The following is an 18,120-nucleotide window of genomic DNA, read 5'->3' as shown; positions in this document are numbered from 1 at the left end:
AACTCGTATTCCTGATAATAGAATTCGGATACAAAACATTTAAAAAATTATAACTTTAAACAAAATTGAATGCACACTATGCAAGTGAAGTTAGAGCCAGTAATCATTTTGTAATGTCCAGTGGCACAAAACAGACAGATTATTACAGATTCAGGGAAAATAGTGCCATCTAGTGGTTACAAAGTGTGGTCACTGTTCCCTTTATTTCCTCTATTATATGAATATTGCACATCCAGTGTTTTAAAATATCTATACATCACCACTTCCACCCACAATATTGTTCTATGATACCTTGATTTATAGCCTACTTCTCTTGTATTCAGTTTGGCTAAAGACATACTCTATGTGACCATCACCATCAGAAGCTCTCAGATGATTGATGGAGCTCAAGAAAATGACTACAGCAACCCACTGTAATATGTTAAATTAATTTAAATGTCTATAAAAATGTTTATAGCTATTAACAAACTACATTCCAATCACTGTTAATTGGACATTATTAATAATGTCTATTTGGAAAAAAGAAAAAAACACAATAACGCAGCAAAACGTCCTGTAATTACTAAACTGAAGCTTGTTTGCTATTCCATCAGACTTGTGTTTTCAGGCGTATCATCTTTTATTCTTTTTTCAAAATATGACATAAGGCAGCATTCTGTTATTGTTGAGCTAATCACATTGACTTGACAGAGCCGTTATATGGTTATGTTATTATTTTATTTAAACCAAATTTCTCAGAATAATTATGCTTTTAATACTCAACTTTTAAAAGATTCCCAGAATTCCAGGTCATCGTAGTAGATCATAATGTCTTGTACTTAATCAGAAGCATCAGAATCGTTTTTTTCATACAGTAAACAGCAAGCACAAACACTTTTCATAGTATTTCTACTCTCTTAATATGAGCATAATCAATCATATTGCCCATATTATATAAAAGAGACCCGATTTTCAGTCATTCAGTCACTTTTCACAAAACGCGTAATTACTTTGTTATGCATATGTATGGCAGTGTAGGCATGAAATACATCATGTGCATGTGCATGTGCCTCATCCTCTCTCAACTCTGACTTCTGTTTCTGTATAATACAAGGTCACCTACTGACTATCTGGGCTCTTTAATGATCGAACCGTCGAGTTTCATATGGGCTACTCATTTGGACAATGAAAACCACAACGTGACCACATTTGCCCAAAGAAAAAGTGTGAGGGACAAGTTTCAAAGATACAGCTTAACACAATTATTTTCATAAAGCATACATTTAGAAATTCATTGTTCTTTGAAAGTATTCATTTATTTATTTCAGACAAAATAATGTTTTAAGTACAATTTTGTAATCAGTAATTTATCAAATGTTTTAAAGTAATGCAAAATTATAGCATTTTAAACAAAATTGAATGTACATAACCATGTACCATTTAATGATCATTTTAGACTTTAGTTTACATGCCTTTGTTCAAAACAGATAATGGATATCAGTGTAAACTCAAGAACATTAGTATGTAACAGGCCAGTTTGAGAAGCTATAAAGCCCTGTTTCATGTATGATTACAAGAAATTTAGAAATAGGCTGTAGATAAGATACAGGGATGGGGCCAGCCATAAGCTGCAGGTTCTGTTCAAAGGCAAGATCTGTAAAACTGAATGGTGTGTAAAAGTTCTTTATGATTCAGTGTCCAAACTTTGCAAATATACTAGTGCCACTACTTGAACAACTCTTCAACAACAACAGTGATGTGTACTGTTCCCTTAGTATTACTGCAGATTTGTAAATTATTTAACACAAAGTCATGTGAAAAGCACACCCTAAAAATGTCATAAAATTTGAAAAATAAAACCTCAGATGAACAACAACAAAAGAGATAAGGATGAGGTGAGGACTCAAACACAAAATGCATGGGCTTTTATTAAACAAAACAAAAACAACACAACCCCATGGGGGAAAACTTAACAGCAAGGCAAACACATGGAAAATTTAACAAAAAACTGGCACAGGGCAGAAAACACTGGGAGAATAAATAGGGAAGCAAACAAGGAGGGTAACAAGGGTGGAAAGGTGGAACAACTGAAGCAATGACAAACCCAAGTGTAAAAAATCACATAAGTGAATCCGCTAAATTGTTCCGCGAGACATTGCTATGACTGACAGTCAAGTCACCTTTTATATAGCGCTTTATACAATATTGATTGTGTCAAAGCAGCTTTACAGTGTCAACAGGAAAATAGTTTCAATAATGCAAAAGGACAATAACAGTCATTTTCCAGCTAAAGTCAGTTTATTGATGATTTAGTGATGTTATCATTCAGTTCAGCTCTCTTCCAAATGTGTCTGTGCAATCAGTCAAGCGTCCCCATCTAAGCAAGCCAAAGACAACAGTGGCAAGGAACCAAAACTCAATCAGTGACAGAAATGAAGAAAAAACCTTGGGAGAAACCAGGCTCAGTCGGAGGGCCAGTTCTCCTCTGGCCAGATGAAACCAGCATGGCTTGGTTTAATTCTAGGCTGTAACATAGGTCAGATTGTGCAGAGGACTTGTCTGGTTACCATGGTCTTGTGCCGATGGTCATCAAAGTCTGTCTCTGGGTCACGTCTAGTTGACATGGTCTCCGCTGGCATTCATGGCTGTAGAGGTCGTCTCTACTAGGTGCTGATCCACCATATGGACTGGATATGGACTGGGTCCGGGTGACTGCAGTGACCATCTGATCTGGATACAGACTGGGTACGGGTGGCAATGGTGACCTCGGAATAAGAAAGAAACAGACTAAAGATGCCATTCCTCTTACGATGTATTGAGTACATTGGGTGTTATGGGAAGTGTTCCCGGTTCTGGTCGACCTAATTAATGCAGCCTAGCAATCCTTTAATGGATTTGAATTATAGAAATGTGATAGTGTAATATGTGTACGCCAGGTTAACGAGATGGGTCTTTAATCTAGATTTAAATTGACAGAGTGTGTCTGCCTTCCGAACAACACTAGGTAGATTGTTCCAGAGTTTGGGTGCTAAATAGGAAAAGGATCTTCCGCCCGCAGTTGATTTTGATAATTTAGGTATTTTCAAATGGCCAGAGTTTTGAGATCTCACCAGACGTGAAGGAAAATAACACGATATTAGCTCGCTCAAGTATTGAGGAGCTAAACCATTCAGGGCTTTATAGGTAATTAGCAAGATTTTAAAATGTATTCGATGTTCAACAGGCAACCAGTGTAATAATAACACATTGTTATTGTGGCACATTGTTAAAATCAAAAGTTGCAACTGTGTTATTTAATGAGCTAACATGAACCAAGAGTTGTATTTTTTAACAAAGATTATGTAATGTAGCTATTGCTCATTGTGAATGTTAATGCATTAACTAAGGTTAACTAATGAGATCTTATTGCAAATTGTTACCTATTGGTCTTTATAATTCTTTTGCACATTAATCCTGTAAAATTTTTAACTTTATACATTTTTTGTATATTGCTTCATTGTATTTAAATGTTCAGTTATTTTTGTTATAAGAAGAAAGTTATTAAACCTGTTGTACTGTATTATGACAATACTTTTTTGGAACAAAATTTCAATATCGTGATATACTGTATACCGTATACCGTGATAAAAGCATTCGCAATTAATTGTAACATGAAAATTTGATACCGACATATATATATATATATATATATATATATATATATATACATATTATATATTTTCATGTATTATAAAATGTATGCAAGTAATTATATTTTATACAAGTAACTTCAACAAGATCTTAATAAAGAGTCCTTTAAGTTAAGCTCTAAGAAAAATATATGACAGTAACATGTTATTGTTCAGAGGACAAAATCTCACTCCAGCCAGACAACCAAAGTTGGCAACCCTGTTTATTGTTTGATTGATTGTTTGTGCAAGATGCCGCCCTGGGTGGTTGCCCATGTTGCACATGCCTACATCCGCCACTGCACGTGAAATGTATGAATAGCCCAATCAAAGTCCAGACCTTATCTTGACGTAAATGCTGTGGCAAGAGCTGTGCATAAATGTGAAAACCACTTAGTTTGTCACCCATGGCTTTTCCATATTGTCTTTATTTGTGCTAAATAAATAATAACACAGTGTGATATGTCATGTGTTGTTGTTCATCTGAGGTTTTATTTTATTATGTCCTGATAAGGAAAACCATGGATTCAATAGGGTGTCCTTTCTTTTTCACATGACAGTAAAATTGATCACGGTTGTGATAAAGCACGTTTATATCACATGATTTAGATAAGCATCCACACCTTCAAATGTCAGTTAAATACAGCTGGCCCCTTGATTTTGGGTGATGATCAGCACTTTATGCCCATAGCTTTATTTTGTCTTTGAGAGACACTTATTCTGTTTTAAAATACAGGTGAGTCAATTAAACTTATTTTTAAAAATGTCAATCTCAGTGTAAATAAATCATTAATGTGTTCATATTAGTACTTGTCAAAATATGCTTTCATGTGCATGTTATAATTGTGACATTTTACTTACTTAAATGACTTCAGTTACATTCTGTTAAATCTTAAAACTCTTACAGTAATTCAATTACGAAACTGAATTATAAATGATTTCCTGACCTCATTTATGATGAAACTGCAAATAAAAAGTATATATTTTTTAGAAGCTTGGTGTTTTACTTCTCATTTGCAGAACGATGGAAATGCATGTGTTTTTCCTGCTTTGTATTTTTGTGATGCCTTATTTTACAGACACAACTACAGCTAAAGGTAAAGTTTAAAAAATTACAGTTGGTTTATTTCAATAATACAGACATGCTTCACAATACATTATAGACACTGCTTTCATATTTTGGTATAAAAATAACTTTTGACTAAAGTTCTTTGTCAATTTCAGCCAAAAATCTTGCTTTATTTGGCAAGGCCACACAATCAGACCTGGTCAATAATCCTTTTTCAGGACATGGCCATGCCAGTAATGCTATTGATGGAAATCATGACTCACATTATGAACATGGATCCTGTACCCACACTAATTGGCAAATTAACCCATGGTGGCGGGTAGACTTACTAGACAAATACGTAGTGACCTCCATAACTATCACAAACCGAAAAGACTGCTGTCCTGAAAGACTTGATGGAGCTCAGATACACATTGGGGACTCTCTGCTGAACAATGGCAACAGCAATCCATTGTAAGAAAACTACATTAAAACAATTTTAAAAGAACAATGCGATGAGGTTACATACACACAATCACACATTATGCTGTGATTTCTGTACAGGGCTGGAAAGATTTCATCCATTCCAGGTGGGAGATCCCTCACTCTTGAATGGAATAATGGCATTCCAGGCCGTTACATCAATGTGGTCATACCTGGAACAAATCGCCTTCTTACCCTCTGCGAGGTCGAGGTTTATGGTTATCCAGCTCCTGATGGTGAGAATATGAACATTTATGATCAGGATTTAAACAGTGTGGCTCTGACAAAAGTATCAAAATAGAGACATGCTCACTATAATCTTTGTATTAAAAACCAACAGAAATTCAATAAAGCTATATTTTAGATTTAACAATGTTGTTGTCCTATATTCCATTTCTAGGCTGTAAGACAAGTTCTTTATTCAAAACTATGAATTCACTTGGAACTCATCTGTTGTTTTAGGTGAAAATGTGGCTTTAAAAGGGAAAGCTACACAGAGTAACCTCTATGGAAACGGCTTTGCATCCAATGCCATTGATGGGAACAAAGATGGTGTTTACGGTCATGGATCCTGTACCCACACTGAAAATGACCTCAATCCCTGGTGGAGACTGGACCTACTGAAAAGGCACAAAGTGTTATCAGTAGTAATTACAAACACAATAGACAGTATTCCTGAAAGATTGAATGGGGCAGAAATCAGAATTGGAAACAGTCTGGACAACAATGGCAATAACAATCCCAGGTAAATGAATTCAGCTATAAATCTCTTTATTTTTCTTTAAATAAATTTAGAATTTACTGCAGTATGAGAATTAGTATAGAGTTTAAAAAAAATAACATATATCTTAGTTATAAATGGGTATAATGTGTTTTTTTAATTTTTTTTAAAAAAAATTTTAAATCTCATCATTTGTATTTAATTACACTGACTTGCTGCAGTGTAGCTTCTGGGTTTTGCGTTGGATATGGATGGTAGTCTCAAGATGCTTCATTCACCTTTTCTTCAGGTGTGCTGTGATCTCTTCCATTCCTCCTGGTTTTTCCTCCACCTTTGAATGTGATGGGATGGAAGGACGCTACATTAATATTGTTATTCCAGGAAGGAAAGAATATCTTACACTGTGTGAGGTTGAAGTGTATGGATCACCACTGAATTGAGAAGCACTTAAAAAAATTATTAACCTGTAATAATTTTCACACTCCACATGAAGTAACTGAATTAAATAACAGGATCTAAATGGGGAAAAAAATACATATTGGTTGCTTTAGGACTTTACAGAGATTTACTCTAAAGGTGGGGGTAAGTGATTTCTGGTAGCCAATGCTGATATTTGAAATCACCAAACAAACACGCCCCTACCCCAAAAGGGTCTCGCCCCTATTTTGATAGCTCCGCCCCACACATATGTACACATCCCAGGCAACGACTAGTTCTGTGAAACAAAGCAAAACCAATGTTACTCAAAATAATATAACATTTTGACGAATTTTGAAGCCTAAGTAAAAGCGCCAGAACTAAAAAGCTAAACTTAGGCGCCCACTTCCCGAAGTGCCCTTCAAGGGCGCAAAAAAGCCGTTGGAATTCGCCCAAGATTTGCTCTTGAAATTGATATTCAACATATGAGATACCAAAGTACAAATACATTTAAAAAACAGATCTGGGTTATTTTTTATTCAAAGAAACTTTGCCAATGGCTAGTATGGGCCACACTTTTTGTAATGTAAGACAGCTGTAAGAAATGTAGAGAAATTAATGATTTTTTATTTTTTATTTTTTTTGTGGTTGTTGTTGTTGTTAAGGTTAAGGGGGCATCTTGCAAAATGTAAAATATGTAAATAAGACATGAACACTTCATTATAATAAAACTATTTTATGAATTAAAATTGTATCTCTCTCTATAAATCTATATGTGTGTGTGTGTGTGTGTATATATATATATATATATATATATATAAGTAGGTATAACAGAAAAATATAACACTATAAGTCAATATAATCAATTAATTAAAACAAATACTTTGCAGAGTTCTCATAAAGTTTTAATGCATGAAATTCTATTCAAATTACAATACAAACATATGAGTGTAATAAAGATGGAGAAGGCAACTCAGTCATGTTGCTCATGGTGTAGAAATATAAGGCCCAGACTGTATGGAATCAGATTTGTGCCAATTAAAATGAATGTAATTTTTCAAGAAACTTATGAAAATATAAATTGAAACTGAATAAAATGTCTTTGAAACTAAAAAAAAAAAAAAATTCCAGGGAAAATCTTTGACTTCATTTTTTAATATACTGCAGGTTTTGCAACTGTTTTCTCCTCTTTCATTCACTGATCTGTACTTACAAATGCACTTCCAGAGTTTTCCTTTATGCTTCTGAAGTTTTTGTTTACGATTCTGAAGTTTTCGTTCGCCTAGAAATTCATGACAAATGCTATATATTACTCTTTATTTATGGTTATAATAACAAAGTGGCTAATAGAGAAATGCTTGAGAAACTTGGTAATCTGGTTAATGAATGGGAAAAAAAGTATAATGCAGAAAATGTGATAATAGGGGGTGACTTCAATATAGTCCCTGATTCATAGCTAGACAGGAGACCTCAAAGAGTTTCACATTCTGTGTATGATGATACTATATTGAATTTCTGTAAAACTGTAAAGGTGGTTGATTACTGGAGGGTATCTAACCCAAACGGCATTCAGTATACGTGGTTTAACCCCTCAGGAAATGGACAATGTTCGAGATTAGATTATTGGCTTATTTCTTGTGAATTATGTAAAATTGTCTCGGAATGTAAAATTGTCTCGGAATGTAAAATTGCAGCTGCCCCACTTACAGATCACTGTATGGTTACCCTGTCCTTATCAGTCTTTAAGAAACCTCAGATTTCTCCTAATACTTGGAAGTTTAATAATGACTTGTTAAAGAATGATAGATTTTATCAACAGGTGTTGGCTCTTTAATATCGCGTTTAAATTTAAGGTCAAACAAATTGCAATTGATTTAGGAAAAATGTTATCAGTGAAGAGAAAACAGAAACAAAGAGAACTGATTGGGGAAATAAATTTATTGGCAGTTAATCCACAAGAATCACCTGAAAATATAGCAAAATTACAGTCATTGCAATCTCAACTAGATGAGTTGTATTCAGAAAAAGCAAATGGAGCTTATATTCGTTCAAGAGCGCGGTGGATTGAAAAAGGATCATATTTTTTCGGCCTTTGAAAGACAAACAAAGAAGAAAATTTGTAAGCTTAAGATTAATGATATTATAACGGAGGATCCAAAAGTAATTCAGGATGAAATTTTGCTTTTCTATAGTAACCTTTATAAATCTAATTATAAGAAAACTGACTGTGATTCTTTATTTGTGAATATAAGAGATAAAATACATAAACTGAATGAGGAAGACAAACATTTAATTGAGGATGAGTTGACTTTAGAGGAAATTGAGGTAGCTCTAAAACAAATAAATAATGGTAAATCACCAGGTATAGATGGTTTAACTACAGAATTTTAAAAACATTTTTGGAAAGATATTCTGAAATTATTATATAATGCATTTTTAAAATGCATTCGAAAAGGAAGCTTATCACCTACTATGAAAACAGGATTAATAACCTTGCTACCCAAAGCCAAAAAACAATTGATATCATTAGATAATTGGAGACCAATAACTTTATGCACAGATTATAAATTACTTGCCCTAGTGTATGCCAATCGTCTTAAACTTGTACTTGGGAAACTTGTACTATCAATCAGCATTCATTAAGGGAAGATATATTCAAAATCATATTAGACTAATTCTAGATATGATCGACTATGAATCACTGATACAATCAGAAAGCCTTATTTTATTTATAGATTTTTTTAAAGCATTCGATACGGTTGAGCATGAATTCATATTTACAACACTTCGAATGTTTGGGTTCGGGGAAGGGTTTTGCAAGGTTATTAAAATGTTCTATAACAACATTTATAGTTATGTATCTCTTAATCCAGGTATGACTCCTAGAATTGAGATTTTGCGTGGAATTAGACAAAGTTGTCCAATTTCTCCAATGTTAGCTTATTTAGTCGTCAATCATCCTCAATTAAAAGGAATAACCAATTACGATTATGAGTATCGAATTAGTCAATTTGCTGATGACACAGTGTTATTTTTAAAAGATAAATCTATAGTTAAGAAAGCCCTGAACATTATTTCAATTTTTTCTAGAGCATCAGGCCTATGCTTAAATTTAAAAAAAAGTGAACTATTTCCTCTATATTCATGTAATGAAGAAATGATAGATTCCATTCCTGTTAAATCTGAAGTGAAATACTTAGGCTTAATAATGTCTAAAGAATTACATACGAGAGAACTAGTAAACATAGATGAGAGAATTGACAGTATGAAAAAATCTCTTAATCACTGGCTGTCTATTATGGGCAGAATCCTCTTGAGCAAAGCAGAAGGCCTATCTAAACTAATTTACCCATGTTACTCTCTTTATGTTTCTCCTCAACTGATAAAAAAGGTTCATTCTATTATGTTTAGTTTTATATGGAAAAACAAAACTCATTATATTAAAAAATCTCAGATTATTAAAGAATATGAAAATGGAGGTCTGAAAGCCTCTGAATTTGAATCAGTGGTTGGAGTACTTAAACTGAATTGGATTAAAATGTATTTAACACAACTCAATGTGGTTTCATATACCAAAGTGTGTATTCGAGAAAGTTGGAGGATTCGATTTTTTGCTGAAATGTGATGTTGAGGGTTCCAAATTGCCAATTAAGCTTTCAAAATTCCACAAACAGATTTTGTATTATTGGAAAATGATATTCACCTAAAATGTTTCACCGCATTGTTCTACGTTGTGGAATAATAGAACCATTACGATAAATAAAAAGACAGTATTCAAAAAAGAGTGGTATGAAAAAAATGTTTTATATGTTGTAGATCTTTTAGATGAAACTGGTCAAATTATTCAGCATAATGCATTCATGGAGAAATTTGAGATAAAATGTTCCTTTAGAGAATTTAATACTTTTTGTAAAGCCATCCCTCTTGCTTTAAAACAATTAATACAAAACACTCTTACATATTCAAAGGTATCTGTTAAACTGCCCGAGTTAAAGATTGGAGAAGTATATATTAGAGACAAAAAATGTAAGAACAAAGTAATAGGGAATGTATTAAAATGTAAGATATTTTCAGATTTCAATACACCTTCAAAATCAAAATTAAATTTCATTTGAAAATGAAATATTTAAAAACAAATTCTGTAATTATCTTAAATGGCCAATTCTACCTAAAATGAAGGATATTCAGTTTAGGATTATTAATAATGTGTATCCAGCTGCTGAAATTTTACGGAAAAGATTCCGTTTTGAGGTAGATCCTTGTGTTTTTGTTTAGAAGAGCCTGAAACCATTGAACATTTATTTTTTTCTTGTCCAATAACATTGAAGTTCTGGCAGGATCTTTTCAGTTGGTTAAATAGTGATATCAACACTGAGATTCCATCACTAAATTTGTTTCAGGTTTTGGTTTATGCAGATGGTCTGTCAAAAAAGATGTCATTAATGTTAAACATTATTACAATGGGCAAATATCATGTACACAAAAGTAAGTGGAATAACATTAAACCCTCTTTAAATTGCTTTAAAAATTAATGTAAAAAATACTTAGAATCTTTAAAACACTTATCCAAAGATAATCAACCCCTTGGGGAATTGTATAAAACCATGTATGAGTCTCTTTCCTTATAAGTTTGGTAAGATTTTGTACCTGTATTTTTTTTTTTTTTTTGTCTTCTTTCCTTGCACTTTTAGCCATTAGAGTGTGCACGGATCCACACTTCAAAAATCGACCTGAAATAGTAGACCACACGGGGACTTTTGGCATACTCTTTTCAACATACTATGCTTTGGGACACACTTATTGTAATCTCACATACTATTTAGAATGTATGAACATTGGGACGCAGGTATAGTAATGATATAAAGTTAGGAGTTTTGTTTTTGAATTCAATCTGTATTTATCTGTTGCTACTACTCTGTCAACATAAGCTTTTAGGAGCACGCGAGAGAAAAAGGTCATATTGAAGTTTAATTATTATGGTACAGTACAATACTGGAACTATTGTATAATGTCCAATGTTCTCTTATGATATTAGTGTATTGCTCTTTATTCTTTTGCATTGTAGGGTCTAATTAGGTTGAGATGTTACATTTGAAATATAATGCTATCCTGTGATGTATTCAGACGTCAAGAAAGTCTCACTCCAACCAGGCAATCAAGCTCGTTTCATTGCATATTCCACAGAAAGAATGTTCTTGCTGCCAATTGTTTTTGTCATGCTGATAATTTTGTGTAGTTATTTTATTTAGTTAACATCATCATCTAAAATTTAAAATTGGAAATACATTTTGAACAATCATCAACTCTTTCAAGTTAATTCAAATAAATTAACATTCTTTGTCATTATAGCATATACACAAGTATCAAAGTGAAAGTCTTTGATGCAATTATGTTGTAACAGGGGAGACCAGAATCCACAAAACACTAACTGCATAGTATACATAACGCACAGTATTATTATTATAATTTACATTACTACACAAAATGCACAAGAACATACTATGTTTAAAATTCATTATATGTTTTAAACACTGCAGTGATCCTTTCAACAGTTCCTGTTACAGTACAAGTTACAAAACAGTGAATGAGTATGGTATGTAATGGAGCGCAATATCAGTCTTTACAGGGATAGCCCACCCCAAAAAATGAAAATTCTCTCATTTACTCACCTTCATGCTATTCCAGATGTATAAGACTTTCTTTCTTGACAAAGATTTTTAAGAAAATAATCCATCTCTGAGAATCCACATAACACAAGTGAATTGTAACCCACGCACATGTGTCAGTTGATTGGAAGCGATTGTTAATAGTCAGAAGTTTATATTATTAGTGTTTTTCTTATCTGTTGTTACTGAAGATACTGATACTGATGGTCAGATGGATTACTGCCACGGTCGCTGTGTGTGGTTTTTAAAGCATCTTTAGGGGACTCACAGAGATGAATTATTTGCCTTAAAATCTTAATTTGTGTTTACCTGTCCAGTAGAAAGAAAGTACAGTAATATGCATTTGAGACAGCATGTGTCACAGGTGCGTCATCAAAGCCAGGGAACCGCGGAGACATGGAACAACAGACTTTATTAACAATAACTACCATTGACATACACAAAATGACAACGTTGACCATCTAAGACTGAACACAGAGGCAAGGGAACACAGGACTTAAGAACACTGGGAGACTAGGAAATTAAATACACAGGGCTGGGGACTAATTAACTAAACAAGGACAGGAACACCAAATATGGTCACAAGAGGAGGGGAAACACATGACGCTGAGACACAGTCTGACAGCATGAGGGTGAGTAAAAGATGAGATGATTTTTATTTTTGGGTGAACTATACCCTTAACAATCATATGCTGTTGGTATGCCAATCCAAGATCAGCATAGACTAATAAGAATAAAGTGCAACCTCTTGTGTACTTGTGAACAGTGTGTGTTTTATTTAGAGCGCCAATACTTGCATAATATCAGGTGTCTGAAGATCAAGATCCCAGTCATTCAAAGGTGATGTGTCTGAACAAAATAAGATTCTTGTCTGATGAGGGCTCTCTGGTACTATCACTACATCCTCTGGGTCAGCATCAGAAGTTTATGGAAAAGTTGCTCCGCTCTCTGGAAATTGAGAAAGGACATGTATTAAAGTCTAACAATACAAACTTCTTTGAACTCCCCATGACACATTTCAAACTTAAAATATTTCAAACAAATAAATACACAATATAATTATTTAATATATATTAGTAACTTAGTACTAAAATACCTCAAAATTACATACCGTTAATCATCTGTAATACCGTTGTGTAACCATTAGATGGCTGTATAGGCCTATATAATCATGACTGTGTATTGCTGGAAACAGTTTTCAGTCGTAATTATTTGCATGTTTTGCATTTGGATATATATTTAGGCATTATTAAAGACTACTTTTTGTCAAAGTTTGTTTGTTTTTCACCCCGAAATGTCCATCTGAAGTGACTATTTTTGCATTATTATTACAGTTAAATCTGAACACAGAAAAAGCATGGTAAAAAGGCATACCTTGCTAAAGTTGACAGTGCAGTGATTGACAGCGCGCTTGTAAAATAGCATCGGTCATTGTCAGATACAGTACATTTAGTACTGTACATTACTTTATGTGCTGGGGGGAAATATGAACTAATCGAAGCAAATATGATATAATTGAAGACTGTAACTGTGTGTAGATAACCAGGTCCTGTAATGATTGAACTAAATCAAGACAACTTACTATTTATATAGCATCTCAATACATTAGAATGTTGTGGAAAAGTTAATTTATTTCAGTAATTCAACTCAAATTGTGAAACTTGTGTATTAAATAAATTCAATGCACACAGACTGAAGTAGTTTAAGTCTTAAGGCTCACATTTAACAAAAACCCACCAAATCACTATCTCAGCAAATTAGAATATATGGTGACATGCCAATCAGCTAATCAACTCAAAACACCTGCAAAGGTTTCCTGAGCCTTCAAAATGGTCTCTCAGTTTGGTTCACTAGGCTACACAATCATGGGGAAAACTGCTGATCTGACAGTTGTCCAGAAGACAATCATTGACACACTTCACAAGGAGGGTAAGCCACAAACATTCATTGCCAAAGAAGCTGGCTGTTCACAGAGTGCTGTATCCAAGCATGTTAACAGAACGTTGAGTGGAAGGAAAAAGTGTGGAAGAAAAAGATGCACAACCAACCGAGAGAACCACAGCCTTATGAGCATTGTCAAGCAAAATCGATTCAAGAATTTGGGTGAACTTCACAAGGAATGGACTGAGGCTGGGTTCAAGGCATCAAGAGCCACCACACACAGACGTGTCAAGGAATTTGGCTACAGTTGTCGTATTCCTCTTGTTAAGCCACTCCTGAACCACAGACAACGTCAGAGGCGTCTTACCTGGGCTAAGGAGAAGAAGAACTGGACTATTGCCCAGTGGTCCAAAGTCCTCTTTTCAGATGAGAGCAAGTTTTGTATTTCATTTGGAAATCAAGGTCCTAGAGTCTGGAGGAAGGGTGGAGAAGCTTGTAGCCCAAGTTACTTGAAGTCTAGTGTTAAGTTTCCACAGTCTGTGATGATTTGGGGTGCAATGTCATCTGCTGGTGTTGGTCCATTGTGCTTTTTTGAAAACAAAAGTCACTGCACCCATTTTTACCAAGAAATTTTGGAGCACTTCATCCTTCCTTCAAAGCACCAAAAGTTGGTTAAATGACCATGGTGTTGGTGTGCTTGACTGGCCAGCAAACTCACCAGACCTGAACCCCATAGAGAAACTATGGGGTACTGTCAAGAGGAAAATGAGAAACAAGAGACCAAAAAATGCAGATGAGCTGAAGGCCACTGTCAAAGAAACCTGGGCTTCCATACCACCTCAGCAGTGCCACAAACTGATCACCTCCATGCCACGCCGAACTGAGGCAGTAATTAAAGCAAAAGGAGCCCCTACCAAGTATTGAGTACATATACAGTAAATGAACATACTTTCCAGAAGGCCAACAATTCACTAAAAATGTTTTTTTTATTGGTCTTACGAAGTAAGTTGTTGAGATAGTGAATTGGTGGGTTTTTGTTAAATGTGAGCCAAAATCATCACAATTAAAAGAACCAAAGACTTAAAGGGATAGTTCACCCAAAAATAAAAATCCTGTCATTTACTCACCCTCAAGTAGTTCCAAACCTGTATGAATGTCTTTGCTCTACTGAGCACAAAGGAAGATATTCTGAAGAATGTGGGAAACAGAGCAGTTCTGGGGCACCATTGACTTCCATAGTAGGAAAAAAAAAAAAAATTCTATGGAAGTCAATGGTGCCCCAAAACAACCTGGTTACAAACTTTCTTCAAAACATCTTCCTTTGTGTTCGGCAGAACAAAGAAACTCATACAGGTTTGGAAATACTAGGGTGAGTAACTGATGACAGAATTTTATTTTTGGGTGAACTATCCCTTTAAGCTACTTCAGTCTGTGTGCATTGAATTTATTTAATACACGAGTTTCACAATTTGAGTTGAATTACTGAAATAAATGAACTTTTCCGCGACATTCTAATTTATTGAGATGCACCTGTATGTAGGATTGACAACTAGCGGTTGAACTAGGTATTGCAGTCCAAATTCAAAATATAGAGTGGGGGAACTATGACGTCACTTTGTAGGCGGATCGGCTGTTAGTATGAAACTGGTTCCTCGACAAAAAGCCAATGGGGTTTTTCCATAGGCTTTTGGATTATCGCAAAAAATAAGCTCTGTGTTCAATCATAGTTCATGAAATTTACACGTTTTGTCCATCAAGATAATGTTCATAAAATAATATAACGTTGATGAATTTTGAAGCCTAAATACGGGGGGTCGATATGACGATTTTTGATCGTGGACTATAAAAATGTCTCCACGATTTGCTTTTTTGAAGAAATATCGTAGTATGGTACTTCAGCGCTGCAGTTCTGTCATTATTTACTCACTCACATGTTGTCCCAAACCTGTATTAATTTACAGATATTTTGAAGAATGTGGGTAACCAAACAGTTGCTGGTTAACACGTTGACTTTGATAGTAGGAAAAAAAAATACCATGTAAGTCACTGTAGACCAGCAACTGTTTGGTTTTCCACATTCTTCAAAATAGCATTTATTTTCAGCAGAAGAAACTCGTTCAGGTTTAAAACAACTTTTGAGTGAGTAAATGAAGGTATAAAATCAAACACTAGCCTATTTTAATTTTGGGGTGAATTATTCCTTTAATGTTAATAAAACACCAAACACAAAGAGAAAAATCACCCACTACTCTTGACTGAAAAACTATAATACAGTTGCTTTAATACTGTATTGCCACTGTGTGTGTGCGTATGTGTTTGTGTGTGTGTCATTGTATCTAGGGTTGGGGAAGGAAGCATACAACTGAAATAGCATCATAATAGATTGATAACAGATATAAGTAGGGTAAAAAAAAACCTAAATAAATAAATACATAAATAGAAACAAATAAAGACTAATAATAATAATAATAGAGACAACAAATGTTATTAGCAACAATAATAACTATAATAATGTTAATCATAATGATAGTAATAATAATAAAAATAATGATTTAATCAAAACTGGGGAGGGGTGGAGTACAACGAAGAGGGCAAGTATAAATAATAATATTAATAATATTAGTATTGGATTATAAATTAATAAATGTTTAATAATTGGGGGGGGGGGGGTGCCTCCGATCCCACCGTGGCTACAACATATCAGAACTTAATACCCCAGCCCGTGTCACACCCCAACGGGGGTGCCAGGGAAGGATGCTGCTAGGCAACAGGGCCCAGAGCCCCCTACCCCCACCCCCTTCGTCTCCCCAAACATCAGCCATCAGCCGTCTATTTATTTATTTATTTGTTTTCTAATTAATTATGTTTTTAATGTGTGGATGTGTATATGTCTCAGCTAGTTTGAGATGCATTAAAAAAGTGAGACGTGTAGTGCAGCCCAGCTCAGGGACCCGGCCCACCCACATGGCCCACTTGCCCTGTATGTTTTTTTTGTTTGTTTGTTTTTTCTCCTCCTTTTTAATCATGTATATGTCTCAGCTATTTTGTGATGCATTAAAACAGTGAGACGTATGGTGCAGCCTAGACCAGAGACCCAAGCTCCAAGCATTCTTGAACAACTCCAGTCGTTGGACGTACCAGCAGAAGAGACGGCAAGATGTATTGGTGTGTCGCTAAGGACAGTCCGACGAAAACTTGCACGTGATGGTTTATGTAAAATGTTTTAGATCGGCAGGTATATCCTAAAATGTTTCTGGAAAGACAGTGAGCAACTCCATTTGTTTGTCCGAGTGAGCAACAGTAACTAAGGGGGGCGGGGCTTACCGATTCTTTCAAATATGGGGATGACAGTTAAGGGGTTAATGTTCATTTTAGACTTCAATTAGTTTACATGCATTTGTTCAAATCAGATAATGCGTATCAGTGCAAAAACTCAAAACAATATGTAAAAGGCCAGTTTGAGAAGCTATAAGGCCCCATTTCATGTATGATTATGAGAGACTTATAGGCCATAGATAAGATACAAAGGGGCCAGCCAAAGGCTGAAGGGTCTGTTCAAAGTACAAGGTCTGTAAAACTGAATGTGGTGTAATGGTTCTATATGATTCATTGTCCAAACCCTGCATAGAGCCACTACTGAAAGGCAGCACAGAATTAAAGATTCTCACACCTTCTTCTTATTTACAATTAAAAGGAACAACAGCAATAAAAGCCATTACCATTCTTCAGTTGCTCTCTTTGCAAGCACTTGTAGCTCCTTCAAGAAATGCTATGATTTTGTTTTTCACATGTAAGTGAGGTTATGTCCATGTTAATTCTTCTCAATTAGCTGTTCTTAACTGTGTTTTATTCTCCTACTTGTGCTGCACACTCATAACTTAAAAATATGCCTAAACAGTGAAGAATCACATATCTATTCCCTTAGTATTGCTGCAAATGAATAATTTTTTAACATCTGATAAGATTTTTCGCAGTTGTGACACATTTAGATGGCCCTGTTATGCAACAGATGGTTTAGATAAAGCATCCACACCTTTAAATGTCATTTAAATAAAGCTGGCCCCTTCTTGTTGTGTGATGATGAGCACTTTTTGCCCATAGAGTGAACTTCATCTTGTCTTTGATAGAACCTTATACTGAAGCTTTTAAAATACAGGTGGGTCAATTAAACTTGTTTTTAAAAATGTCAAAATCAAAGTCAATCTGATATTCATACTTAAATGACATTCTGTTAAATCTTAAAACACTTATATTAAT

General features: G+C 34.6%; 1 protein-coding gene across 1 annotated transcript; it reads left to right on the top strand.

Annotated features, from left to right (window-relative positions):
• Window positions 1-3,899: 3,899 nt before the first annotated feature.
• LOC131521651 (uncharacterized) lies at window positions 3,900-6,339 on the top strand. Its single transcript, XM_058746590.1, has 5 exons — window positions 3,900-3,952; window positions 4,855-5,169; window positions 5,260-5,414; window positions 5,641-5,923; window positions 6,189-6,339. The coding sequence occupies exons 1-5, from the start codon at window positions 3,900-3,902 to the stop codon at window positions 6,337-6,339; spliced, it is 957 nt and encodes a 318-aa protein (XP_058602573.1).
• Window positions 6,340-18,120: the final 11,781 nt, after the last annotated feature.

The sequence above is a fragment of the Onychostoma macrolepis genome, chromosome 16 (genome assembly GCF_012432095.1).
Source record: "Onychostoma macrolepis isolate SWU-2019 chromosome 16, ASM1243209v1, whole genome shotgun sequence".
Taxonomy (NCBI): Eukaryota; Metazoa; Chordata; class Actinopteri; order Cypriniformes; family Cyprinidae; genus Onychostoma; species Onychostoma macrolepis.
The sequence above is the reverse complement of the archived record's forward strand: the minus strand, read 5'-3'. Positions and strand labels throughout refer to the sequence as shown.

Bases quoted from the DNA above. Each gene is read 5' to 3' on its own strand.
- LOC131521651 (XM_058746590.1), top strand. From the start codon at position 3,900: ATGCCGCCCTGGGTGGTTGCCCATGTTGCACATGCCTACATCCGCCAC. The intron at 3,953-4,854 runs GTGAAATGTATG...TTTTGACTAAAG, and splicing joins GCCTACATCCGCCACTGCAC to TTCTTTGTCAATTTCAGCCA. The intron at 5,415-5,640 runs GTGAGAATATGA...CTGTTGTTTTAG, and splicing joins TGGTTATCCAGCTCCTGATG to GTGAAAATGTGGCTTTAAAA.